The sequence below is a fragment of the Buteo buteo genome, chromosome 3 (genome assembly GCF_964188355.1).
Source record: "Buteo buteo chromosome 3, bButBut1.hap1.1, whole genome shotgun sequence".
In the NCBI taxonomy this organism is placed as follows: Eukaryota; Metazoa; Chordata; class Aves; order Accipitriformes; family Accipitridae; genus Buteo; species Buteo buteo.
Window position 1 is genome coordinate 25,998,304 of NC_134173.1, and position 27,188 is coordinate 26,025,491.

The 27,188-nt window shown below is 38.8% G+C and overlaps 1 protein-coding gene across 2 annotated transcripts in view; it reads left to right on the forward strand.

Annotated features, from left to right (window-relative positions):
- Positions 1-27,188, forward strand: part of YES1 (YES proto-oncogene 1, Src family tyrosine kinase) — a 51,857-nt gene that overhangs the window by 8,038 nt on the left and 16,631 nt on the right. Inside the window, exons 1-2 of one of the 2 annotated variants that reach the window (XM_075023093.1) lie at positions 16,521-16,541; positions 26,222-26,494. In XM_075023093.1, coding sequence (XP_074879194.1) covers positions 26,230-26,494 — 265 coding nt within the window. In that variant the 5' untranslated portion in view covers positions 16,521-16,541; positions 26,222-26,229. Of the gene's footprint in view, positions 1-16,520; positions 16,542-26,221; positions 26,495-27,188 lie in introns of those variants that run through there. The other variant, XM_075023092.1, reaches the window with a different exon arrangement.

The window sequence follows — 27,188 nt, forward strand, 5'->3', positions numbered from 1 at the left end:
TTAAGTGTAGTTATACACTTAAACACAATTAATAAATCATAGTGGTTGAGGTTATTTAAAGTGATAAGCTTTCAAAATAGCTTGCTGAATAATTACATATATTATGTAATTTGTTAAAGATATCAATCTTTTTCGTTTTAGGAAATAATTCTTAGCTTGTATGCTGTAGAAACCTGTAGAACTGATTGATTCAGGCTATCATGATGTATGTAAAATGAGACAAGTGAGAGTTTATAGACGAAAAATTATTTCCCTGGAAACGTTTGACTTATTCATACAAAGTAGGTGTATTTAAATATTCTGGCGTTAATTTGCATAGGTTATTAAATCTAGGGCTCTTTGATTACCTCCCCCCCGTAGCTTAGGTCTGACATAGCTTCAGAATACTGTTTAAATTTTGTGTATACATGGTGAAGCCATAGCCAAGTTAATACAAAGTGACTTACATTAACAAGCACGACACCTTGATTTTATATGGTTGTTTTAAATGATTATTTTAACTTAGTTTTACACTTGTGCTGCTTTGTTCTTTTCCCAAAGAAAGAGGTTGAGTCTTACTGGTCAGTAAAAAACACTGACTCTAACTATATGTTAGGTTTACACTGATCTTGTTAGCTTTTTGCCAGGGGCTTGGATATTCTGCATGTATATTTAATGTAATAATAAGGTATCATAATAATTCTTTTAAGTTATATACATAATTATTTAAGCAATGAAAGCCTAATTTATATGCAGGACATTTTTTTTTCTTCCTAATTTGTGTTCAGTAGCATTTGAATGGAAATTCTGATTGAAATTCGTATAAATAACCAGCATTACATTTTAAGGTACAAGTTAATATGTTGCCTTTTAGATAAGGATATAGAAGGCAATAATTCTAAATGCCAAACACATTTTGTTTTAAATCTGATGGATTTATTTACAAAAGGGAACGTTAGCTTTAATTGTTAATTAATTTTCGTCACAAAAACCTCTAAGGTGTTAGAATCAACAGGTCTCATACTTGCAAGTTTTTTTTTTCTTTGAAAACACAAACAAAAATCACTCCTCTGTCTTTTAACCTTATCTTCCCTAAACGTTTCTCAGATTCTAGTGAATCAATATCTAAGTAATAATTGGGGGATGGGGGGTGGCATCCTCTACACTTGTAACAGCTTATGTTACTTTAGGTATTTAGGTGTTCAAATTCTGATTCCAGGTGGTTATGAATGAGCTCCGCCAGTTTGGTGATTTGAATTTGTCTAAAATTTTGGTTGCTAACAACATTGTTTGAATAATTTTTTAATTTAATATACATTATCCTAACAGTAAGTTTGGGTCTTAATATAAATTGATAATATAAATTGATGTTACAATTTTAAAGAAGATTTCTTTCTTCACTTTAAATATTAAAAAAATGCCATCAGAAGGATAACTTTCCATTATAACATGGCATGTGTCCATCAGCCTAAGTCTTAATTTGGCTGTGAGGGTCTGTTGTACTTTATTTTTGCTGTTATACACATCTAAGTATGGGTATAAACATTGTTTACTGCATTATATATAGTATAGTATAGCTAGGTAAGCAGGTAATTTGGGTGACAGAATCAAATTATATTCAGGCTGACAGAGTAACCTGCCAAAACTTTTGAGCTGGGGGACTGATCACAGTGTAAGATGTTCTTGAAACCCTAACAGCACTGCTGGAGAATTTAAAAGTTTATAAATGTTATTGCTACATGATTTCTACAGCTTGGAAACCATGCCATTAAGCTGTTGCTTCTCTTAAAGTATTTCCTAGACTTGAGGGATTGTTACTCCCTCCCCCAGTTCCTCTGAAACTGAAAAGATGAGGCAGATGCATTAGATAATACAGTTTTACAGTCAGAATATTTGAAAGGGTTTTTATTCTCTTTTTGAAAACATTGCCATGTAAGGCAACTTTTCACATGCTTTATACTGAAATGGAAATGAGACTTCCCCCCCCCTTTTTTTTTAATTGTTTGTTTCATCGAATCAGTTTTATGTGTGTGTGTATATATTTTTTAATTTTTTTTAGCTAATTAGGAAGTGGAAAATCTGAACCTGTTTTTATCACAGATATTTTAGCATTGCTGTTCTAGGACTTGATCCTTTTTCACACTGAAGTCAAGTGCAAAATTCCCCTTGGCTTCAGGGAGAGCTGTATTAGCTTCACACAAAAGGACCAAATTGTCCTCTGGGATAAGTGGAGGCAAATCTATTGAAGTAGACTTCATTAAAGTATAAAATGAAGACAAAGAAGTGTTGCCTGCCTTTACAGGCAATGGAATTGGATCTGTTTGCTCAAACAGCTAGGTTAATTTAGCAGTTGAATCAAAGACTTTTTCCTTTTTCCAGTTAGATAGTATAGTTATACTAATTCACTTCATTGAGCAGCGAATAAAATGTCACTTATTTTTGACTACAGATATTTTACAGAATAGAATCTGTTGGTGAACTCTTTTGTCTATGTGGCATAAGAATTATCACAAGAAAACTCAAACACTTTCTAAACTGTTAGCAAATGTTCAAGCAGTTTATCCTTAAGTAGCTGAAAGGGATCCATGTACTGTTTAAATTTAATAGGCTTTATATGACAAGTTTTATGGGATTTGAGGGACTTTGTATTTTCAGTATCAGGCTGGTGTCCTGAGTGGCTTTCTGTAGTCTTGCTGAGGTGGGAAGACAGTAATTCATTTACACCAAAAGTTGGACTGCATGTTGTCCTGTGTGTTTGCTGGTGGTATCCGGAGTAATCCCACTGACTTCCACAGTAGACGGTAGTGCCTTTGGCATCTTTTTCTTAGGCTTTACACAATGGTAACTGTATTGTGTACACAAACGATGGAGAAATAGTATTTGAAAAATGAACTCAACATGATTACTTATGTAATACTCTGCTACGCTTCTTGTAAAATGTATCGTTTGTCACTCTTGCATATCAAGTTTTTCTTTCAGTGCTTCTGGTATCTGTTGGGATGATGAATTAATTCAGCAGTCTGATGATTTTGACCTAAGCACTGTATGGCTTGCTTGTATTTTCTCTTTTGAAGTTTCACAAAGGGAAGGGGGACTGGAACATTGTAATCTCCTTAGAATAATTTGAGCATGAGTCCTTAAATGCTGCTCTGTGTTTTTTTATTAACATTTCACATGTGAAATAAAATCCCCTCCCTGGGAAGAATGCAGATCCACAGAGCTCTTAGCCATTTAGCATACATAGTTCTGCATAAACCCCTCCGCAAATAACTGCTGCTGCAATATTTAGCTGGTGTTAAGGGGTTAAGTAGAACACTGAAATTCTCTGAAACATTTGAGGTGCTAAATTTACAAAACAAGACACAAGAACTGTTTTAAGATTAGTCATAGTTAGGAAGCTTATTGAACTACCAGCATCTTCCCGGAAACATCCTGTACTTTCGTCGTCTTCAGCTAGCTTCATATATTCATGGTTTTAACTGCTTTTTGGTTTTTAGAAACTCTTGCTGCAACTTCTTTGTGACTAAGGCATTGTCAATCAGTCCCGTCCTCCCCATGCCAGCCAACTGTCCCCTTAATGCAGCAATTCACTTGGATGAATAGTGCTCATACTTTAAGGAGACAATTGCCTACCAGAGAGAGTGCCAAGTTGATTTAACTTTGCACAAGTGTGAAAGAGTGTTTAAATGGATGCTGTCAACTAATGTTGGCCCAGGGCTTCAGCTGCCTGGAAATTGTTATAATCTGATTGGGAGTATGTCCAAATTTGTTTAAAATATTTTAGTCAACCACTTGGCTGCAGAGAGAATTAGTACCCCAGAAACTGTTGTCAGACGATCGTGCTTGGTCTGTCGGAACAACAGCAGATGTGTCCTGGCCAAATGTACAACACAGCTTTTAAAATGGACTCTTTTTTGGCAGTACGTCACTAAATTGGCAAAAGAATACAGATTCGTGTTGTAATCTGCTCTTCCAGTTCGGTTTAATGCCACAGCATGTGTTTGAAACACTTAGTTGGATGTATAATACAGTGTAAAACCACAACTGTAGCCTGCCATTACTGTAAGACTTACAGAGCTAAGCTACCGTTTAGCCAAACCAGCTACTGGATTATCCACTACCTGGAAATGTTTAGAACTGCACAGAATTTAGGAAAACTGCATTGCTTCTTTACGAGCCAAAATTTTTTGATGCATTTTTAGTTTTAGTGGAGGTTGAAAGGATGCTTACCTTCTAGGTACACCATTGCTTGAATGCAAAGGGTTTGGTGCTGTGCATTCTTTCTTCCCCAATAAGTGTAAGCATGGGCCTTTTCTTAGCATAGTTTGGGGTCTGATATGTCTTCACTGCACTTCTGAAAGGAAGAGAGAAGGTGAAAAAAGTTAAGGGAAAAACACGTGGAGAAGGTGCTCCCTGAAATTCCTGATGTCTCTGTTTCAGGGAGGCCAGGAAATCTGAGAAGAGGAGCTACTTCTGTCAAAAGCCTTACAAAATATGAGAATTATACGAGGTGTGTAGAAAGTATGCCATTAACAAAATGCTCAGTTTAAAGGAGAGAAAAATTCTTACAGGCATGATGGTTGAATGGTATATCTGGTAAACTTGTATTTTCCCAACAGTGAGTGTATCTGGGGGCAGGGAGGAAGGTGTTTTCCTTGCTGCTCTGAGATCATTAGGCCATTACAGCTGCAACAACATTGCTGTTAGTTTAGATACATTTGTGGACAAAAAAGAAGCATTGTTATTTCAGTGCCTGGCTGGAATAAGTAGTTTGTTAAGCAGTGCCGTGAGATTGTTAGTTGTTTTGAGGACATCCCAATTAGTAGATGTGCAATTATTAATGAGTGTGTGTATTGTATACATCAGAAAAAAAATGCTTAGACTGGAAAAGATGAAGAACAGCAGCTAGAATAATTTCCAAATATGAAAGACTAGAAGTTGATTGTGAGCTGTCAGTATAGTATGGATTTATGAAGGGGAAATCATGCTTAACCACCTTCTGTGATGAGATGACTGGCTCAGTGGATGAGAGCAGAGCAGTGGATGTTGTTTATCTTGACTTTAGTAAGGCTTTCAGCCTGGTCTCCCATAGCATCCTCACAGACAAAGTGATAAAGTACACACCAGGTAAGTGAATAGTGAGAGCGACTGGAAACTGGCTGAACTGCTGGACTCAAAGGGTTGTCATCAGTGGTACAAAGTCCAGCCGAAGGCCGGTCTGGTGATGTACTGCAGGGCTCGATACCAGGGCCAGTCCTGTTTAACTCCTTCCTTATTGACCTAGGTGGTCAACGGAGGTGCACCCTCATTAAGTTTGCAGAGGATACAAAACTGTGAGGCGTGGTTGATAGACCGGAGGGTTGTGCTGCCATCCAGAGGAGCCTTGGCAGATCAGAGGAATTGGCTGACAGGAGCCTCATGAAGTTCAGTAAGGGGAAATGCCAAGTCCTACCCCTGGGGAGAAGCAACCACAGGCACCAGTACATGCTGGGGGCCACCTAGCCAGAAAGCATCTTGGCAGAAAAGGACCGGGGGGTCCTGGTGGAAAAGATTTACATGAGGCAGCTATGTGCCCTCACAGCAAAGAAGGCCGGTGATGTCCTGGATGCATTAGGAAAAGAGTTACCAGCAGGTCAAGGAGGTGATCCTTCTGCTCTACTTAGCACTGGTGAGGCCACACCAGGAGTGCTGTGTCTGCTTCTGGGCTCCCCCATATAAGTGAGACATGGACGTAGTGGAGAGAGTCCAACAAAGGGCCACTAAGATGGCTAAGGGCCTGGAGCATCTCTCCTATGAGGAAAGCCTGAGAGAGCTGGGGCTGCTTAGCCTGGAGAAGAGAAGGAAGGTTCAGGGGGTTCTTACGGGTATAAATACATGATGATGTGGAATAAAGAGGACAGAGCCAGGCTCCTCTCGGTAGTGTCCAGTGACAGGACAAGAGGCAATGGGCACAAATTATAATGCAGGAAATTCCATTTAAAGATAAGAATAAAGTGTGGGGTTTCTTATTGTAAGGGTGATGGAACGCTGGAACAGGTGGTCCAGAAAAGTTGTGGAGTCTCCATCCTTGGCGATAACTCAGAACCCAGCTGGACACAGCCCTGCGCAACTTGCTGTTGTTGACATGGCTTTGAGCAGGGGGATTGGAGTAGATGACCTCCAGAAGTCCCTTCCAACTTCAGCTGTTCTGATTTTCATGAAAGGATTTAAGAGGGCCACAACAGTGTGGTAGTTGAAATGAAACAAAACACAGGTGTTGAAAGGCAGGATATTTTTGTTTGTTTGTTTTGGCAGCCACATTTTTGTTGTTGTTTCTACCAGCTTGCTTATGACAAGTTGGGAAGAAGGGAGATAACTCTGCAACTGCATTGTTCTCTTGGGTTTCTTTGCTTTCTGCTATTAATATGAAGTCTGTGTATGGCTTTATTGTCCGTTGTGTCCTCTCCCCACCCCCATGGCAGCAGTGGCAAGGAGTTGGGTACTGTTAACTTCTCTGCTGCCTGGAAGAATGAGCAGCACCAGAGTCAAGGAAATGTTATAATCTCATATTTGGAAAGGTGTTTCTTCAACATCTGTGATAATGTAATTTTTTTTCTTCTTAATGCTGTAAAAACTTATAGTGTGAATGCTACACTTGCTCCAATGGTCTCTTTACCAATGGTGATAAGGTATTGTTTTGTTTTTCTCCCTACATTTGACTAAACATACTGAATTGATGAATCCATGCTGTTGTTCTGTTAGTGTTAGAACTACAAACTTCCATTAGACTAATACAAAATACAGAGGTGAAAAAGGAGCTGAAACAATTGCATATGGATTTAAACACACTCTTAGGTTTAACAGATTACCAATAGAAATATGGTCACAATGAAACCTAGCATTTGAGTTTGCATCACAGAAAGGCACCTGATCAGTTTAGTAAGATAGGACTCGTTTGTTTTCAACTCTTTGTCTTTGGACTTTATAAATAGAAAATAAGATGAAAGTCAACACTATGCCAAAGAAAAAAATGGGTGAACTTGGTTTAGTCCTTGTCTCAAGTTGCCTGGTTGGTGTTTGTAATTTCTGCAGAAGTTCTCAATTCCAGTCTTCTAGCAAGACATTAAAAGTTATACTTCCCTTTGAACAGTATCTCATTTGCAAATGAATAACTGTGTTTTTGCAAGCTCATTTGTGTTTTCTGGTAATTAGGACAGCTATTAAATAGTCGTGGCTACTGCTGCACAGGAACACATATTTATGGAACTATCATTTACAGACTGGAAGGCTAAGAGAGTTCTTTTGATATAACTAAATGTTTGTATTATTACTGTTATAGTAAATCTTTATCATGTACTGATCTTCCCAAAGATACTGCTTAAACCTTCTAAGGAAAAAAGCCAACGCTCACATCTCTTTAGAGAGGCTTGCATGTGCATTTGGAAAACGGCAAGCAAGCAAGGATCATTGCACTGTAGACAGTAAGCAGCAAGTACAACATCTAGTTAAGATATAAATTTATTTATGTATGATCTGTAATGTCTTAAACTACATGTGACACCGATTTTATTTAAAAAAAAGGCTTCAGGAGAGATCTGGGGAACTACAGACAACTGTACTAAGTAAATCAGTCAAAATAATAAAGACGACAACATGGATAAACATGATATATTGAAGAATAGTTAAGAGCCTGCTATGAAGGGATGTCATGGTTTGCAAACTCACTGGAGGTTTTTTGAAGGCAAGCATGTGAATAAGTAATATCTGACAGAAATAGTTTACTTGGATTTCCAAAGGGCATTTGACAAGGGCCCCCACCAAAGAATTTTGAAGAAACTAAGCAGCAATAGGGTAGGAGAAAAGGACTTTATGTGGTGAAATTAATGACTAAAATATAAGAAATGGAAAATTGGAGTAAATGGGGGAGAGGAGGGTCCTGGGTAATAATTCTCTAGGGTTATGTTAATGGAGAATGTTCAAGTTCATAAAGGATATAGAAGAAAAGTGAGCTCACAGACTGTACTGATGGGTGATAGATGCAAAGGCAGACCCCAGCATTGCACAAGGACTTGACAGTGCTCAGCAACTGGATGTTTAAATGGCAGATGAAATTTCCCTTAAATAGCTTCATGTGGTGTATTTGAAGGTGGGGAGGAGCAAGCTTACCTTTGCATCTCAAAAGATGAGCTCAAAGCTGACTATTGCCACTGGAAATGGTTAGGAAAGAAAGGGAGAATAATGATTACACTGTTAAAAAAAAAAATAAAAATTTGATTATTTGATATAGTTCTGCCCCACTCACCCATAACCCTGTCATTTTCTAAAAAAACCCCGTAGTTTTAAGGAAGAGCAAATATGAAACAGTTGCTGTAAGACGAGCAGCATGAATTCATTAGGGTAGAAATGGTGACCAAAAAGCACCATGACAGAATCCTGTAAAGTGTTCAGCAGCCAACAGGACATAAATAGGGAGTGTTTATTCACTGTCTTTTTTTAGTGCACACACACTAAGAGGTATCTAATGAAACTAGCAGCTGATGTATTGAAAACAGACAAAAGGAGGTGGTTCTCCACAGAACGCGTAATTAAGCTATAGAATTTCTTGCCTCAAGAATTTAAGGAGGCTAAACATTACATCAGTGCAGAGGGACACTGCTGTTTCATGGATGAAGAATCATCAAATGCAAATACCTATTCTACTTCAGGAAATCCTGCTTCTGCAAACTGTTGGGGGCTTAGGGAGTATTCTGGGGAGGTATTACTATATATTTATTGTGTTCTTACACTCTTTGGTCGGTATCTATTATTGATTGCTGTTAGAGGGTATTTGAATGGGCATGGATCTTTAGGTCTTGCTCAGTACAGCCGTTCCTTTGTTCTAAAGCCTGCCCTCCCACCCCACCCCCCTTTTTTTTTTTAATTTCTCTTTCTTGTTTTCCAGAATCCTTTCTACCAGTAGCATTCAAACTTTGGCCCCAAATGGGGCACTAACCTATTTAGGGAGGTGTTTTATTGCCACTAGCTACGTATTCTCCTCTTTGTGTGACCTTGTATGTGCCACCAAAATATAAAATCTCCAGGAAGCAAGGGTGATGTTTAGGGCAGGGTTAGTACTGCAGGTACATGTCAGTTGGTGGCTTAACTTCCTAGGATTTTGTCCTGTTACTGCTGAGTAGTACTTTTTTGGTCGTGCAATGAATGCACTTCCAATCACATTTCTCTCATGCACACACAATAGAGGGCCTTTAGGGAAAGAGGTGTTTTAAGGAAGAGGCATTTTTGAGTGGGTATTGATCGAACAAGTGCATGGTCTGGGCTGTCTGCAGGCTGGTTATTTCTGCTCTCCCTTTAGACTCCTTTGTGGTGATTTTGTATTGCCCTTACCTCCGCCAGACATGCTAAGCCCCTGTATCTCTCAGTTGTATGTTACCAGTTTATTGATAAAAGTATACTTCTTTATGTCTGTAGTGACTATTGAAATAATCAAGGGACCTCTCTACTTGTAAATGGAGAAGTAATATTAAGAGGACATTGTGCTAGACAGAAAAACTGCCTTTGAGAAGATTCACAGTATTTGAAACAAGAGGCTGCTATTTAATAGAGCTGTCCTGTTCCTTTTGTTAAGGTGGCAGCTGTGCAAATCACAGAAGATTTTTACTGTTTGGTTCAGTCTTAATAGGTTATTTTGATTTAGTAGTATACTTTACTGTGTCACTGATTTTTGAATCCTAAGTCCCTGCTTTCTGTAGAAACATTCTTAAAGTTTAGGCTGAGTTTAGGCAATTAGTAGAGTTAGTAATATATTTTCATCCACTTACGTTATCATTTTATGAAGTTATGGGCTTCTGGATAGCTTTCTGTATGTGGTTGCATTATTTTAAAATAGTTCTTTCATGGTCAACAGGTGTTAAGATTTGTACAGAAATGTGAGGTATGTGGGGGTTTTATTTGAAATGTGTACTTATTTTTCCATGAACAGACCTCTAACTGTTGTGCAAGGGGAAAATAGTGACTGCTGATGTTTACATACAACTTAAGCTAATTCCAGATGCTGATTTAGGGCAGTGCTGCTTCTCACCTTGTTGAAAGAAAACTTTTCTAGCCTAATTTTTTGATTCAGTGGTAGCAGATGACCATTAGGCATGCTATGCAATGTGAACTTGAGGATTAGCTGTCAGGAGACAGGTTGGTGAATGCCAGCTTTGGCTGCCTATACGTGAGCTAGTTCTGTAGGCTCCCTTTATAGTCAGTGGAGAGAAACAAGCACTTTCACTGCATGATTCATCTCACCCCCAGATGGATGTCTAAATTTGGAAAATTGATTCCACCTTAAGTCCATTACTGAATATAAATGTCGTTAGTTTAAAATACAGAATTATTTGAAAGGACACTAGCTTGACTGGCACAACAATTGAGTAGAAGTCTTAGGTTTTCTTCCATGAATTAGGTTTCAGAGGTTTAAAATCAGCACTCTGTAGCCTGTTTCGTATTTTGTGTTGTTTGAAGCTTCTCTGGTTTTATGGCAGATTTGAAACTTAACAAGCAGGGTATATTCACATTGCCTAATTTCTAAGCGTCTAGCTGTGTGAGGCTATCTGACTAGTCTTGTTGCTAACTGGTTTGATTTTTGGGGTGGGGGGATGGTGACAGGGACTAGCATAATGAGAAAAGCAGAGCATATAACACAATTTTCTTTCTGCTTTAAACTTTCTGTTAAATATTAGGGATGAAAAAAATAAAAAAGTGTTTAGGTGTCCTTAAAATCACTGCTCCTCTAGAGGAGCCTGTGCCTTTCCACTGGTTGCACAGGAAGCCTGTGTAAGGTGATCCAGCCTTCAAATTTTTAGGACCAGAAGGTAGGCAGTGCAGATACCTTCCTTAATTTTTGTTTCTGCTTGTCTGGAGCAGACACTTGGAATGGCTGGTATCCTTTTTAAGTACTTTTCATGCTGTGCCATGCTTGCTCACTCTGTCATGCTTGAAAACTCTTCATTTCCCCCCCCCCTTCTTTTTTTCCTGTTTATAGGTCTTGATTCCTGTCAGTGGCAATCTCCTGTTCTTTCCTCTTTCTTTCCTTTTGGGATCTCTGCTTTTTATGTCATACTTTGTGGCAACTTTATCCTCTTGATCACACTGATCAAGTCCTGCCATCAGACTTTATCCTTATACCTGAATCAAAACCAAGAAGTTATTAACTATCCCACTGCTATTGTACCACTTTTATTTTTCTATCCTATTAATTATACTTATGTTCAGTTATACAGCAAAGGCTGATGAAACTCTGTCAAGTTTTTGGGGTTTGGGTTTTTTTTACGTTAAAGTGAGTATTTGTTTATTTCCTACGTCAGCCTGAACATTCTAGAAAAGTAGTTTGGGATTAGAACAACATTTCAGGTTATGTATATCATAGAAACCTGTATTCTTTGAACATTTTCCTCCACCAGATACAAACATGGTGTGAAGAGGAGCTCCTCACTAGGAGCTTAGGGAAGATCACTGGTTGGAATCTTGGAACTGAAGGGTTATTGGGGTTCCTAACTGAGAGACATGGATGCTGTACAGATACCAGGTGGACTCCTTACTTGTACCGACACATATCTAAAACAGTTCTCAGCTCTCTAACTAAAATAGTAGAAGTCAGAAGTCACAGCTATGACATGCTACAGGAAGATATGAGGACAGATGAAGCACATCGCCAGCCCTTAACACTAGCAGAGGATTTGTCAAATAGAAATTGCCAGGCACTCCTAGAAAAAAGTACCTTCCCTGCAAGAGGGGATATAAAAAAAACCAGTAGTCTCTTCCAATTGGGAATGGCTGGATAATTCTCCCCATCCCTAGTCTGGCAGTTTAATGCTGGCTGTTGTATGAGCACAAAATGCAAACCTGTTAGTTTGTGTGATAAGGAGCAATTGCTGACCTCTTAGCTTGATACCGGGTAGGACTTTGCTTGAGGACAAAATCCCTTCTTCATGTTGAGTTACAATCAGTATTTGGTAGGAATATGAAGTGCTGCCTATTCCTTCCCTATAGACTGTTCCAAGGAAGTTATTCTCTTCTGGTTTTTCCTTTCTTCTTACTGTATATTTGGGGTTATGTGCTGTATTGTGCACATCTTACCTGTCAGACCTGTCACCAGTGAACTATGCCGCTCCGCTAGTGGCTGAAGGTACGGGTGTTTACTTCTAATTCTGCTCAGCCTCAGGGTTATCAGTATTATTCTTTGTGAATAGCAGTGGATTCTGACAGCAAGCAGTCCACAAATTTCTCCAAACAGCAGAACCTGTTTTTCAACAGATTCATTTCATGTTTAGTCTAAAGACTCTTTAAAAATATACAAAATTGATTCTTAAAGCTAACCTGGGATGGTTAGTGGGATGTGGGATGATAGTACTGCATTGCTTCCTGCTTGAAAGATGACATTTAGAAGCATTAAGTTTATAAAACCGGTGAGGACTTAAGGAATTTTCTAAGTTTAGAAGATTTGAGGCTTAGCAAAGAAATCCCATTTCTGCTGGATAGGGAACACCTCTAACTTTCTCTCAGATACAGCTTCCTATTTAAGCTTGTGAGAAGTGAGAAATATGAGTTTTTACATATTTGTAAACCATTGGTTTAGATCAGTATGAGAAGAACCAAAACACTGAAATGAATAAGAAAACCACGTAAAAGGACTTAAAATACCTCTCCCCCACTCTCCAGGAGAGACATGGAACAAAGCTTTCTTCCCTTTCTTTTGTTTTATGGGAACATGATAAAATAGAATTATTTAAAATGTTTGTATCTTTTAAATTTGTTTTCAATAAATACTTGCTTTTATTGACATTTTCAGTTGGAGCTTGTCAAATCTGCAGCGAGGTACATATTTCAGCTCTTTTAAGTATGCTTCTAATTTTTGAAGATGAGAAGTTCTGTCATTGCAATGTTTTTATCGGGCAGCATTAATTCTTTTAAAATATTGTTAATTTGTTGTTTCCTTCTTTATTACTCATAACTTAAATCCTTCTGACCTGTGACCAAAATTTGAATAACTCATGGAAGTTACTCAGGAATAAGTTGTTTGACATGCAGTCTTCTGCTGAATCCCTAATATCTTTCCCCTACCCTTCAATGTTTCTACCATTAACATTTAATTAAAATGGAAATTGTACTTCCTTCTGGCAATATTTTTGGAGTCAAAAGAGTATTGCTAAAAGTTCTGCTTACTGGTTAGGAACAAGAAAATTTGCTACTAAACAGTAGTTATTTAGCCTGAAGAGAATCTTTAAGTATACATTGTGTACTCCTGAAAACAAGGTGCCAGAGTGGTTGCGAACACAAAATGGCCAAGGCATTTTACTTACCTATTTAGAAGAGCGTTATCTGAACCTGTTGATAAAAACCAAAGGATGTTTTTGTGCTGTGGTGTACCCTATTGTAGGTTAACAGTATTTACCTACACGAAATATGTCAAAACTACTTTCTATTGCTCTTTTCTTTGTTCTTTGATTACTAATATTCTCTCTTTTAAAGAGAACTGGTAGCACTGCAGTATTTGCTGTAGCATCTCTTCAGTCTCCTCTTCACACCGTTTTCTTGTCTATTCCTGTTTTATTTTGTATCCTGTACAATGACTAACTTATCAAAGTTATCAATTGTGTTCGCTTTGCACATCTTTGGAGAGTAGTGACTAATAATGTGTTACGTGCTGCTGGCTAGTTCATGCTTGGATTGTATTGCCTGCATGGTAGGGAGTAACCTGAGCTGGAAAATGCTGAAGTAGAGGGAAGGCCCATTGCCTAATATGGAAAACCTTTTAAAAAGATGAACAGAAAACTGATGTCATCTTTAACATATCCTTAGAAGATGTCTTAAGACTTGAACATTTTTTTGAGCTGTATTTTGATAAACCTCCCCATCACAGGAAATGCTGAGATGGTTCTCCTTTGTTTCGCTCCATCAAATAAGAACACCCTCAGGAAAAGTTTGTCTTTGACATCTTTTTCAGAAGGGCTTTTATGAGCTGTGTTTAAAGCCCTTTCAACAGTTTTAAGTGGTAGAGGAAAAATCAGCAGAAGATGAGTCTAAAGGAAAATCAACAAGGAATAGTAAGTGAACGTTCTGTGGTTTTCCATTACATGCCATCATTGTGGGCTTGGTACACCCGTACATGTCACCCTTAATTGCTAGTCTGGAGCTGGAAAGAGTTGAATATTTTGATTCCTTAAGAAGTGGAACAACATGAACATGAGGGAAAGTAACACCTTGCTTTTGAAAGCAAAGAATTAAAGTGGGTTTTGTTTTGGTTTGGGTTTTTTGGTAGCGGGATCACAAAATCATTAGCAAAATGCCCACATTTGGAACAAAACTTGTCCGTTGAAGACAGAGGATATACCTACTTTGCAGGAGCCAACCCTGACCTAGGACAAGTGACTCTAATCTACAAATAAGCCAGTTTTGCCTCCCAAGACCAGAAGAAGGTGGATGCTTTCCTTCTGCAGTCTGCTTGCTGAGGTGCAGCAGAAATGTCTTTCTCCTGCAGAAGCAGATGAGCTTGGAAGGTAGAACTGCGTGGCTGAGCTCCATGCATGTTGCAAAACATATTGCCAGGTGCTTGTGGGGTAGATGATGAACAGGGCAATGGAGTATTGGAGATAACTGTAAGAATCCCTGGGCAGGGTAATGGTGAGATTCTTACTGTGTCCTGTTGTCTCTGTTTTCAGAGGAGTGATAGATTTTCATTTTTTTTTTCCCCCAAATTTGTCTCACAGCTCCATGATTGGAGTAATCCAGTTGAGTCATGCCTATTTAATACAGCAAATTATCGTACTTGTAGCAAAAAGGATGTGGGCCATGCTTTCAGGATGTGGAAATTTCTGTTCTAGAGCAGTACTGAAAAAGACCTGAGAATGATAAGGGACAGTGGCTGCTGCCAAAATAAGTGCTAGAGTCTCAGATGGGCCCGTGTGAACATCATGAAGTTCAACAAGGTCAAGTGCAAGGTCCTGCACCTTGGTCAGGGCAATCCCCGGTATCAATACAAGGTGGGGGATGAAGGGATTGAGAGCAGCCCTGTGGAGAAGGACTTGGGGGCACTGGTGGATGAAAAGCTGGGCAAGAGCCGGCAACATGCGCTCGCAGCCCAGAAAGCCAACCATACCCTGGGCTGCATCCAAAGCACTGTGGCCAGCGGGTCGAGGGAGGGGATTCTGCCCCTCTGCTCCTCTCTGGTGAGACCCCACCTGGAGTGCTGCCTCCAGCTCTGGGGTCCTCAGCACAGGGAAGACATGGGCCTCTTGGAGCGGGTCCAGAGGAGGGCCACAAAAATGATCAGAGGGATGGAACACCTCTCCTGTGAGGACAGGCTGAGAGAGTTGGGGTTGTTCAGCCTGGAGAAGAGAAGGCTCCAGGGAGACCTTACTGCAGCCTTTCAATATATAAAAGGGGGCTTATAAGAAAGATGGAGACAGGCTTTTTACCAGGGCCTGTAGTGACAGGATAAGGGGTAACAGGTTTAAACTGAAAGAGGGTAGATTTACATTGGACATAAGGAAGAAATTTATTAGGATGAGGGTAGCAAGACCCTGGAAGAGGTTGCCCAGAGAAGTTGTGGCTGCCACAATATTGGAAGTGTTCCAAGTCGGGTGAGATGGGACTTTGAGCAACCTGATCTAGTGAAGATGTCCCTGCCTGTGGCCATGGGAGCTGGAACTAGATGATCTGTGAAGGTCCCTTCCAACTTAAACCATTCTGTGATTCTGTGAAAGAAGGATTAAGAGATATCCCTTACCTGGAATACCATGTCTGTTCCTGGTGATCTCTGTTAATGGGAGGTATTTGGAGAAAATGAGGTTGTTGAGTGACTGGAAAGGCACTTGCTAGACTGGAGTCTAGTGGGACTGCATCAGTCTTGCCAAGGGGAAGGTTAAAGAGAGCCATGATCTGCTTGCTGACACAGGGAACAGAAACAGGGTGCTGGTAGGGCTCCAAGGCAAAGGTGTAACAAGATCGCTGCCTGGATGTTGGCATTAAATTCAGATGGGACGTGAGGCGTGTACTTTTAGTGATTACTATGTTTAAAATTTAGGACTTGTCCAGTGTGGGTGAACTTTTCATAACAGGTCACTTTGAATGAATTTGAACATGTGTGTACATTCAAAACCTTAAAAAGAGAAATTAATTTAGGGCAGCCCTATGGCCTCTATTGTGCAAGATGCCTGACAAGCTAATTAAGGTAATTTCTCCTGGTCATTTTGCCTATGAACAGTATTACATCTGTCAGTATAGAAAGCAATAGAACAGCAGTCATGATAGCTATTAGGGTAGTAACTCTTGTTTAGTTAAAACTTCATCCAGCTCTTCCCTTTTAATACAGGTGTTATTTAGCAGGTGTCATCTTACTTTTTTTGTTTGTTTGTTTAATTTTGAATTTCTTTACAATTTAATTGTACTTTTCACTTGGTTTTTGTGTACAAAGGAAAACACAAGTTATTGAATTATGAAGAACAGTTGTAATTATTTATACATATTTTTACTTTTTGTTTTAGTCAAAAGGTTGGTGTTTTCCAGCTGGCTTCTTGAAATTCCTGTTGTTCAGCAAACAGGTAATTGCTTAAGGAGGTCTGGGTATATGGCCCTTGAATAAATGAGTGGCAACATTTTGTCAGAAATTGGATTTAAATACTTTAATTACTGATTTTTTTATTAACATGCTAATCATCAATTATATTCAGGTAAAATAGCATTCAGAATTAAGGAGAATTTGCTTTCAACTTAGGGTGACATTTGGCAGACAGTAGCTAGGAAAATTCATCTCTACAAAGCAGGTATGTGCAAATGTACAGTAACAGTGTGTCAAACACACACCAAATAAATTATGTCAAAGTTCCATGAGATTCCCTAGCAGTGTTCCTGTGCTATAATGGGGGTGGATATAATAGTCATTTATTACAGGGTCTTTTTTGATTCATCTTTTAAGTTCCTGTGACTGTTCCTTTCCTTCATATTTTTAAGTTCACTAAATGAAGTTGAAACTGGATTCTGGCTGATATTGAATTCCTCTGTCATCTTAAAATTTAATTGCCACTTCAGCTGTATGCCCAGCTGAGAAGATGAAAAATACTATAGATTCATATGAATTTCAGTATCTCTGAATTTCGGGGAGCTTGCAAATGTTGTAGTCCATTTTTCATATGTAGTTCATAGTTGAACTTTGAAAGAAATTACTTCTTAAATTTTCATAGAATTTTTCAGAACAAAAATGCTGCAAATTGTTCTTCTACTGTGCAAGTTTTACTTTACTTTTTCTGTGATGCAGATGTCCCTTGGGAAGGCAGTTTGCATGCTTCCTGCTGTGAGACCCAGAAAACAGAATGTTAGGTGACTTTACTAAACAATATTTAAAAGTTGCTTTTAAAATAACTTTTGGAGGCATTTTTGGGGGAAATAATATACTTAAATAGAATGGTTGAAAACTGAACGTGTGAAAACCAGGCATACGTTTTGTTGTTTTCCAAATAGGATTTGATGAAAACAAAATCTTTGTATTTATAAATTGGTTTCTAAATCCTGTCTGAAATGGGCTAGATAGCTTTGACAAAGTATGACATGCATTTTACTATAATCTGAAACAATCTTTTGGCCAGACTTCTTGAATATATCAGACTTCTAGTTTTTAAGATAATTGTAATTATTTACAAATTAATAAAAATAGCTATTACACTGAAAAAAAAGAAATTGTCCTCTTCTGCTTGCATTTATTTATTGACTGTGTACTTAAACATTCAAGACAATGCAGCAGCAGTAATGCTGTCTAGACAAGATATTGGTTCTTTTGTCTGTGGTATCTGCTGTCAGATAAAATGTCTCTGTGTGGTAAAGGCTTGAAATTGTATGGCTAGACATTGTAACTCTAAATTTAAAAAATGGTCTCATGTATATGTATTATATATTTCAGCACATAAAATTGCTTTTGTAATTCTGATATTTTAGTTAATCTCTCCCTTATGATCTTGACTGCCAGAATACAGAAAATTAATCCATCAGTGTCGTGTATTTTGCATCACCTGCCTTAGGTTTGTGGGCAGGTGTTTTGTTGGATGTGCAAAAGCACAAATTATTTTTTCCTCTTTCTGGATGTTAACAATATGCTGACTTCACTGAAAATTCAGAATAGATCCTGAAAACAAACTTTCTTAAAGTGGAAATTCTATTTAGCAGTTGGTAAGGGTTTTTTAAAATGAAGTTTAAACATTTAAATTTGACATATTTGCTCTGCTCTGGAAGCTAGAAGCAGCTCCCTCTGGCTGTCAGTCAGGTACCCCCAGCTAGGCTCTGTGCCTACTGCAGGTGGCTTTGCGGTGTTGGGTATTTTTTTGTTTGTTTTTTTCCATCTTCTTTCTTTTGTGCTTTCTGTTGCTTTGCACAGGGGGTAGGCAGCTTCCAGCTGAAGTGGAGACTGCTCATGTGAGCAACCAGAAGACAAGGAGGTTGATGATGGATGTGTGTTTTTTCAGGTGCTTGAACAGCTTTGATGAGGAAGGCTTGCTCAGGTGTATCAGACTAGAAGTCAGACCACTACAGTCGCACTTGGAAGATCTCAGTCCAGGTCTTGGCTACAACACTCACCTCCTGTGGGTTTTCAGAAGCCTTGTCTAGAACAGAAAGTTACAATGTTTAAATCTGTATCATTATAGTAATAACTTTTTATTTTCTTAGATACGATTATTCTAACTTAAACCAGGCAGCATAAAACAATTCAAGTCAAGACATACTCAGACTGGAATGCAAATCCCGTGCAGATGTTGCATCAACAATAACTACATTAGTTTAAATTCATAAGCTAGGTCCACCTGTAGGACTTTTCTCATGTGGCTGAGTCCTTAGTCTCTGTCTGACTGTGGACTTTCTGAGCTACAGATTGGTGGAGGCTGGAGCAGTCTGTGCTCATCTTGCTTCTTTCATCTTCCAAGGTGTCTCCTGCTGGTTACTCATTCTGCAAAGGGGCAACCCTATTTGCTGTCAGAGTCCCTGCCCAGGCCCATGGTGAAGGAAGTTCTCCTTGTTAGAGACAAAGGAGACAGAGACTACTGAAGACAGGATACTGAACTAGATCTTCGATTAGAAAAGTCTTTAAAATTACAGTAGGCTTGCTTTCTTCCGCCTCTAGGCTGTCTTTCCTGACCACTTACTAGTCTAATTGGAAAAGCCACCTTTTGCTATGTTTGCATACAACATCTGGTCAAAGGAAACCTGCACTATCTCAGATAGCATATGTGAAACTCTGGTTATAAACACACACAATTTTATGAGTGTGTATTTTGCAGAGCCAGCCACACATCATCCATGACATGATCATTGTCTCCAATATGCTCCTGCAGCCTTTCCCTGTCTTTCATTTTAAAGACCGCCTCTCCAGATTCAGCTGTCCAAATACAGAGTGAGTGGGAGGAGATCCTACATGTTTGGTCCAGATAAAAGGGAGATGTGACTGAGAGGCAAAATGGAGTGCTCACATCTCTCCTGACTTTGCCTCACTGATAATCCTTAATTCCACTTTTTTTGTTAGAACTTGTTGCAGTAGTTAATTTCTCCTTCAACTTTGTAACCTGGCATCCAATGGGACATTGTAGTCGGATAGTAGGGCCTGGTGTGGTAAGAGGGTTGTTCTGCCTGCTGGGGCAGCTCCATCTCCTACCTGTTAGTTCCAAAACTGACAGTAGGTGTTTCTTCAGGAGGGAAGCCTTTGTCTGGGACAATTCAAACTGGAGGACTGGAAATCCTCAGTCTCCTTTATAGGTACGATGTCCAAAGTCTGATACATCTGAGCAAGTTTCCCACATCCAACCTGTTCAAACCTCAGAGGAAGCATACTTCCATCAAAATTCTTGTTTTCCACTCCAAAAAAAAAAAAGTCAAGAAATCATGGAAGGACATGAAGGATTGAAGGCCTTTACTCTTTTTTATGCAATTCCTGCTTATCCTCATTTTCCAGGTAGTTTTGGGATCTGGTATTTCTTCAGAGTACAGTTGTTGTAATGATCTTGTCAGCCAGGTAACTAGCTCCTACAGTAGAATGATCAGTCTCAATTGTTAATTTAATGCAAATTTAAGGTTCTGGTTCCTGTAAAAAAACATGAACTAGAACAGCAATGTGTAATATTTACAACAGCTTTTAACTCTGAAATACAAAATGTCCAACTAGAAAAGCAACTTCATACTCATTGTTTTTTCTCTGTTTGTACAGAGTCCTCTGTTTGCTACGTTGGGTTTGCTAGCTGTAGCTTTATTAGCAAACAGTCTGGGGTTTGTTCTGCTTCTATGAAATCAAAAGCATTACCACAGCAGCCCCAGAATTTTTCCTTGAATATGTTTGTGTAGTCATGGTAAAAGCAGGATTTGGTCTGTAGAAACATTAGGATCAAAATTTCAGATTGCATTGGTCAGTGATAAAGAGGGTGTTTCTTTATTTTAAAATATATTTTTAGTGTATGGGCAACCTAAGGTCTAATAGTGCTGTTTTGTAGTTATTTTTTGGGTAGAACTGTGTGAAGATGTATGGTAAACATTGAAATTCTAGTAAACAAAATCCTTGCTTCGGTGTCTTTTTTTTTTATGCTTCTTCCTTTATCTTCACTTTTTGCTCTGTAATAGATCATTAATTACAAGGTCATGTCAGTTGCACTTTAAATGCGTAATGATACAGACTTTCTAAGGTCTCGTTACACTAATGTTATTGCTAATTATAAAACTGAATCCAGTAGAACATCATTCTTTAAAATGCCATGAGTTGTTCGTGGTAAAGTAAGCAAACTCTGCAATTTATGACAGCTCATAAAAGATAAAATATATCATATGATAAAAACTGCATAATTTTTAAAAAATTGCATCTACTATTATTTTCCTTTACAAACATGGTGGGTTGCTTTGTAGACAAGAAAGCCCACCTATATTTTCATACCAAAGCAGTGACCTGTTAAAGGTGGACTGAATTAGTTGGATGTTATAGTATTGGCCAGAGGAGTTGTTAGCCTCTTTTCTGGTTATCTCCATTTGTTTCAGCCTGTGTCACTTCTAATAAATGAGTTTTCAATACCTTCAGCTGAAACCAGCTGTTTGGCAGATGCTCTGTATTGTTTGCCTAATGTATGAAAAGCCAGTATAGGTTGCACATCTCCAGTGACATATGGAGTCAGCTCTGCACATTTTTGAGGAAATAGTCAGCTGTCAGCTAATGGATCCATTAGCGAACTTTCCACAGAATATCCTATCTTCATCAATTGCATGAAATTTTAATAACTTTAAATCATGACTTTCAATGAAAGAGGACCTTTTTGTAAGACATTTTTTCTTGACAGAAAAAATTTATTTTTTTGCTAACACTGAGTAGTGAAGGTAGAGTAGCAGTGGAAGTCTTCAGTGGGTTTTTTTGTCTTTTTATTAGCAATTTGTGAACCTGAAATGAAATTCTTTTTTATGTTATGTAGCGGGGGGGCGGGGGGGGGGGTGTTTTTCAGCGTTTTTTTGTTGTTGTTTTTAGGCAGGAGGATATTTGCAGTCTTATTTTATCCTTCTGGAAAGAGATTTGACTTGCTTGTTCTTCTAACTTGACTCTTTTTTCTTAGTGAAAAATGAGTTATGTGCTGGTTTTGGCTGTATGAACTGAAATTCAGTAACCAAAAGGAATGGAAAAAAGAAGCGTTGCAACCCGCTCTTCCCCTTAGTGATTTTTCTTTTGCTCTACCCTTTAGTTCTTGTACGGTTTTAGTACCTGGTTTAGTCTAGCGGTTGAAAAGAGAACAACTCCCTAGAGTGTCTTTCCCTTTGTGGTACATCAGAACAGCTATGTGCAGCTGGTCTTACATCATGACAAAGTCTCCAGAAGGCACTTGGGGATATGCTGTATCATAACAGAAGTGCAAGATCAGAAGAGTACCTCCAGTTGGCCCCAAGAGAAAACTAATTTTTCTTGGTTTTTTCTAGTGAATGGGTTTTGTTATCAAGTTCATTACAGCAAGTGAAACAAATGTGAGGCTCTCCCAGCTTTTGGTCTTCAGGGTTTCAGAGGCTAACATCTAGCCCTTTTGAGTATTTGCAGACTGCTTTGCTCTGAGGCAGCTAGCTGTAATAGATTGTCAGTTTATCCACCTGCGTTAAAATCACCTCTTTCAAAGAAAGCTCTAGCATCTTTCTCCACACCAGTAGGAGACCTTTCTTGAAGCACTCCCAAGAACCTTGTGTCCCAAGGAACCAATGAGTAGATAACTTCTGTAGCTATCAACTGGAAAGAGCAAAGATGCATTGGATGAACGAGTGGTTCCCTTGTGACACCTACCTCTCTCGGCTGGATGGATGAGGCCGCAGACACCCCAAGGGAACTGTTTGTCAGTATCCTAGGATATGGTGGCTCTTGAGGAAAAACTCATTTTTCTTGGGCTGGTAGGTCATCTTTCTGAAAGGAAAGCAGAAAAAAAACCCCGAAAGGCTTTACTGACCCCACTTTTCAATTGTTGTTGAGCAAAGCTTTCCTCATAGTCCAGCACTCTGCTGTAAAAAGGAATTGGGAAGATAAGAGGGCAGTATTGACTTTCGTGGAGCTCTCTTGTTTGGCAGAGGGGTTATTAAGGGTCCTCTGTCATTGTCTGAGGTGTTTGTAGAGTATTGAATGACAATGAACTTTTGCCCTTTGTGGGACTTCTCCAAAAAGCCCAAGTCAAATTAGATGTCACTAAAATCTCATTTGATGACTACTTCCTGGAGGAGTCTCATTCTTCTGTTGATTTTTGTGGGCATCCTGCTAACCTTCAGCTGTCCTTCCAGTAATCATTTTAGCTTCTGTTTCTTCTTGAAAACATTCTAACATAGGATTGGTTTCATCTAGAAAGTGGAACAAGACATCTGTGCTTTTAGTCCATGCCTTTCTGAACAGGGTTTCCTGACAGACCTTCAGCAAGCTGACTCCTTACCCCCCCATCAAACGCATGGGCATGCTGATCAGAACCAATAGGAGAGTACTGTTTCAAAGAAAGAACAAGCTGCTGAAGTTACTCAAGTAGTTTGCTTCAGACACCAGTCTAGTCTAAAATAATGATTTAACTAATGGGAAGTCAGTGGCTTGTGAATAACATACCTTAGGCCAACATTTCTTTAAATAGATGGACTTCTACAGAGCAGACAGGAACTTCTCATCTGTAGCTATTCCTAAAAAGGGTTCAGTGCCTCAGAAAGAGCTCCATGAATTTTATGACAGAAATGTGTTCCTTAATAGTTGCTAGTCAGACAAAGGGTGATAAAAATAGTGGTAAATTTATTTCAGTTACATACATTTTTGATACCAAATGCAGTACCAGAATAATCAAATCCAACATTGCATACCAGCTGCTTAGGGATTTTTTTTTCTTTATCCAGTAATTTATTACAAGACTAAACAGTAATAGGTCATTGGGTTCCCCCCCACACACACACCATACGGTGAGCAATCAGTTTTCCCTTCCCTACTACTCACTCTTGGTTTATGTCATCTTCCCTCCCCTCATTCCTCTAATTCCTCCTCATAAATGCATACAGTGTTTTATAGTAATTTCCACCTATGTTTTTGACTTTTAAAGCCAACGAGTTTACTTCCTTAATTTTGTTTTGTGGGTATGCAGTTCTAAAAGTAGAGCTTTTAAATTTTTGTCTGCTTGTTTCTGAATGTCTTTCTCTTTGAAGTGCTGATTGAATCTCTGTTGTTAATCTCTTTAACCCCTGAAAGAAGATTACCTTAACAGTGAAGTGGCTGGGGAAGGGAGAAGCAAGGGAGAGGCTGACTTTGTTTCTCTAGAAAGAATTCAGGTCTTCAATAAGGGCTCTTTTTTTTTTTTTGAGGCACCGAACTGTACCAATAGTAATTTCTTGCTGCTAACCACAGTTTAAGTGGGTGAGCACGTATGGGTGATAGCAGTTGTAACTGCAGTACAGGGTAGCTTTGTCACTGGCCATTTAATCAAATCAGCAATACCATGGGCAGAATCCAGCAGTTTTACCAGACTTGGTAAATTGGTTTTTATCCTTTTTTTTTTTTTTTTTTTTTAATCTTGAAGTCTTATCAGCCTGTTATAAGTTAACCAAATGCCACAAATAAGGGAGGATAAATATTTCTGATGAACATGTAATCGTACAAATGTCCATGCATTTCCCTTTTAATCTACTTTATTAACATAAGTAGTGTGCTGGACTTTTGAATCATGCGTGATGCTTAACTTTCAGCTGAAGGCAAGGAATCAGTGCTATTAGCAAAGACATTTTTGCAAAGGTGATTGGACTTCTATTCAGTGCTAGCAGAAAACTTTGATTGTGGTTTTTTAAAGAGAATCAAAGAAATAGGCCTCAAAGTAAGGCAAGAATTCACAATAGGCAGCCACGTGGCCAAAAAAAAGTGATTCAAATTACAATGTTTATTTGCAGTGGTAGAGAAATTAAAAGGACGTGATTGGCTGCTTGGTTGACTTATATTGTGAATTAATAACTGGCTTTTCTACTGTAGCTTGTAAGGCATCTTTTGTAAAGTATTTAGACACACTACATTCTTCATGCATGTGTTTGAGTCTTGCTCTGTTAACATTTGTGCACAATTAGTAAGTTGGCAATAATAGTACTAGAAGTAAAAAAAAAAAAGTTAAGGTGTGCTTTTGTGATGGTTCATTATTCTGTGTAAAACTCTTCGAAGAGATTTGTAAGAAGGCAGTCATTTGACTTTGTTGCTGCTTGTTTCTGCACCAGTAATTGTATTACATTACAGCATTAGGGCCTGAATTGACAGGGTGAATGTTCTTAATCTTTATGAGCAGTAAATTTCATATGGTGTTCCACCAGCTATGGACCACTTTCTTTGCAGCAACTCTTCTGGAGTTCTTGAGGAAATTACAGGATCTTTAGTATTATAATGGTTAGTTATACAGAGGGCATTAGTTTCTCTCAGTGTGACTATATTAAGGCAGCATTTATTTAGTAAGATTTACTTTATTCCCTATTTCTGTTTCTAATAGTTAACAAGGTTAGGGAGAACTGAAAAGGAAATAAATAGATAGGCACACAATGGGAAACACTGTGTTTCCCTAATTGTTAGTTACAGTCCATGAAAATCTTGTTCTAGTTATCAAAAGATGTATTTTTAATGCTTTCAGACTGCTGCTGTTTATTTTTTTTTAACTGGTTCCCTATTTCTGTGGAGGTTTCTACTTTTGAAGTTAAAGTAGATTTTTAAACTTCCCCCCCCCCCCCCCCAAGAATACAGGAATTTTCATGCCAGACTAGTGCTGCATCTAATAGAGACTCCTGTTTTCTTCCTGATTTGTTTCCCCACCAGGGTAAGCCAGAAAAGGCCTGCTATCAGTTGTCACCACCTGATAAATGGCAGATGGTGACTTCTTAAGACGCAGTCATTTTAATTGTTGATGACACGTCTCCTCTCTGGTTGCCTCCATCAGGGGGTAATAGTGTCCCCCTAGTAAACAGCTCTGGCACAGTCTGCCTGTAGTGGGAGCTGGTGGCAATCTTGGGCCATCAGGGCTATAGATTGTAACCTGTCTGGGCACAGTTCAGTTTCTAAACCACTACAGATGTTGTAATTACTCTCCTAAATTTTTTTCTAGCTCTAGTTAGACTTTAGAGTTTAACCCTATCCTGTGGCCATGAATATGCCAGGTTCGTTTGTGAGTTGTATTTTGGGGGCTGGCAATGGATGAAAACTTCTCTACGTCTTTAAAGATATTATTTGTAATACCATCACCAGGTCATGACCTTATTGCACAGGTGCTTAGAAAAGAAAGCAGGAATGCTCTACTCATTTTCTTTGTGTAATTGCTTTGGATTTTTTTCATACAATTGACTCAGGATTTGTCACCTTTGTTTCCCCTTCCATCCTGCTATAGAAGTCTTCAGTGTCTTTTCCTTGCCTGTTGCCTGACTCCCTCTTTTTTTTTTTCTTTTTTTTCTTCTTCTTTTTTACCATTTACAGTCCACCAAGGAACTGGGATGAAGAATAATCCAAATGTGCTGTTAGTATGTGTTGTTGTAAGGGAAAATAATTATGTCCTCTCTAGTCTAGGAATGACTTAGATTTTATTTCAGAGCAGTTTTTCATCAGAGTTTATAAACTGCACATGGGAGCAATTGCTTGGAGTTGTTTTGGTTTTTTCAACCAGTAATAAATCAACATTTTCAGCAACGTTTGGGGAATCTTCTGTGTTAACTATCAAAAGACGGAACATGGAGATGAACTTATTTTTTCCCCTCATTCTCACAGAAGCGACCATGGGGTGCATTAAAAGCAAAGAAGATAAAGGTCCAGCCATGAAATACAGAACTGATAATACTCCAGAACCTGTTATTTCCCACGTCAGCCATTATGGATCAGACTCCAGCCAAGCAACACAGTCACCGTCAATAAAGGGATCAGCAGTTAATTTTAATAGTCATTCCATGACTCCTTTTGGAGGGCCCTCAGGAATGACACCCTTTGGAGGAGCATCATCTTCATTTTCAGCTGTGCCAAGTCCATATCCTAGTACTTTAACAGGTGAGTGTTACATAAGATGCTGCTGCTGTTAGTAGTAGTAGTAGTAGTAGTAAAGCTTGACAACCATATAAAAAAAAATACTATACCCCTTGCCACACAGAAATAAATTGCAAATTTAAAATAAATTGCCTTTTAGGGATTTCTGATTTCTAATATGTTTATTGCTCAGATAATAATTCAGCCCATATTCACTAGTGACTGGGGCTTGGGTGTTGGGTGTTTCGGCTTTTGGTTTTGTGGGCAGGGGGTAGGATCACAGCACAGAGAAATTTAAGACTTATTAAAGGCAGTGTCCTGGTTGTGGCTGGGATAGAGTTAATTTTCTTTCTAGTAGCTGGTATAGTGTTATGTTTTGGGCTCAGTATGAGAAGAATGTTGATAACATACTGATGGTTTTGGTTGTTGCTGAGTAGTGTTTAGACTAAGTCAAGGATTTTTGAGCTTCTCATGCCCAGCCAGCAAGAAGGCTGGAGGGGCACAAGAAGTTGGGAGGGGACACAGCCCAGACAGCGGACCCAAACTGGCCTAAGGGGTATTCCATACCATGTGACATCATGTCCAGTTTATAAACTGGGGGGGATCACTGCTCAGGAACTAACTGGCCATCTGTCGGCGAGTGGTGAGCAATTGCATTGTGCATCACTTGTTTTGTGTATTCCAATTCTTTTATTATTATTATTGTCATTTTATTATT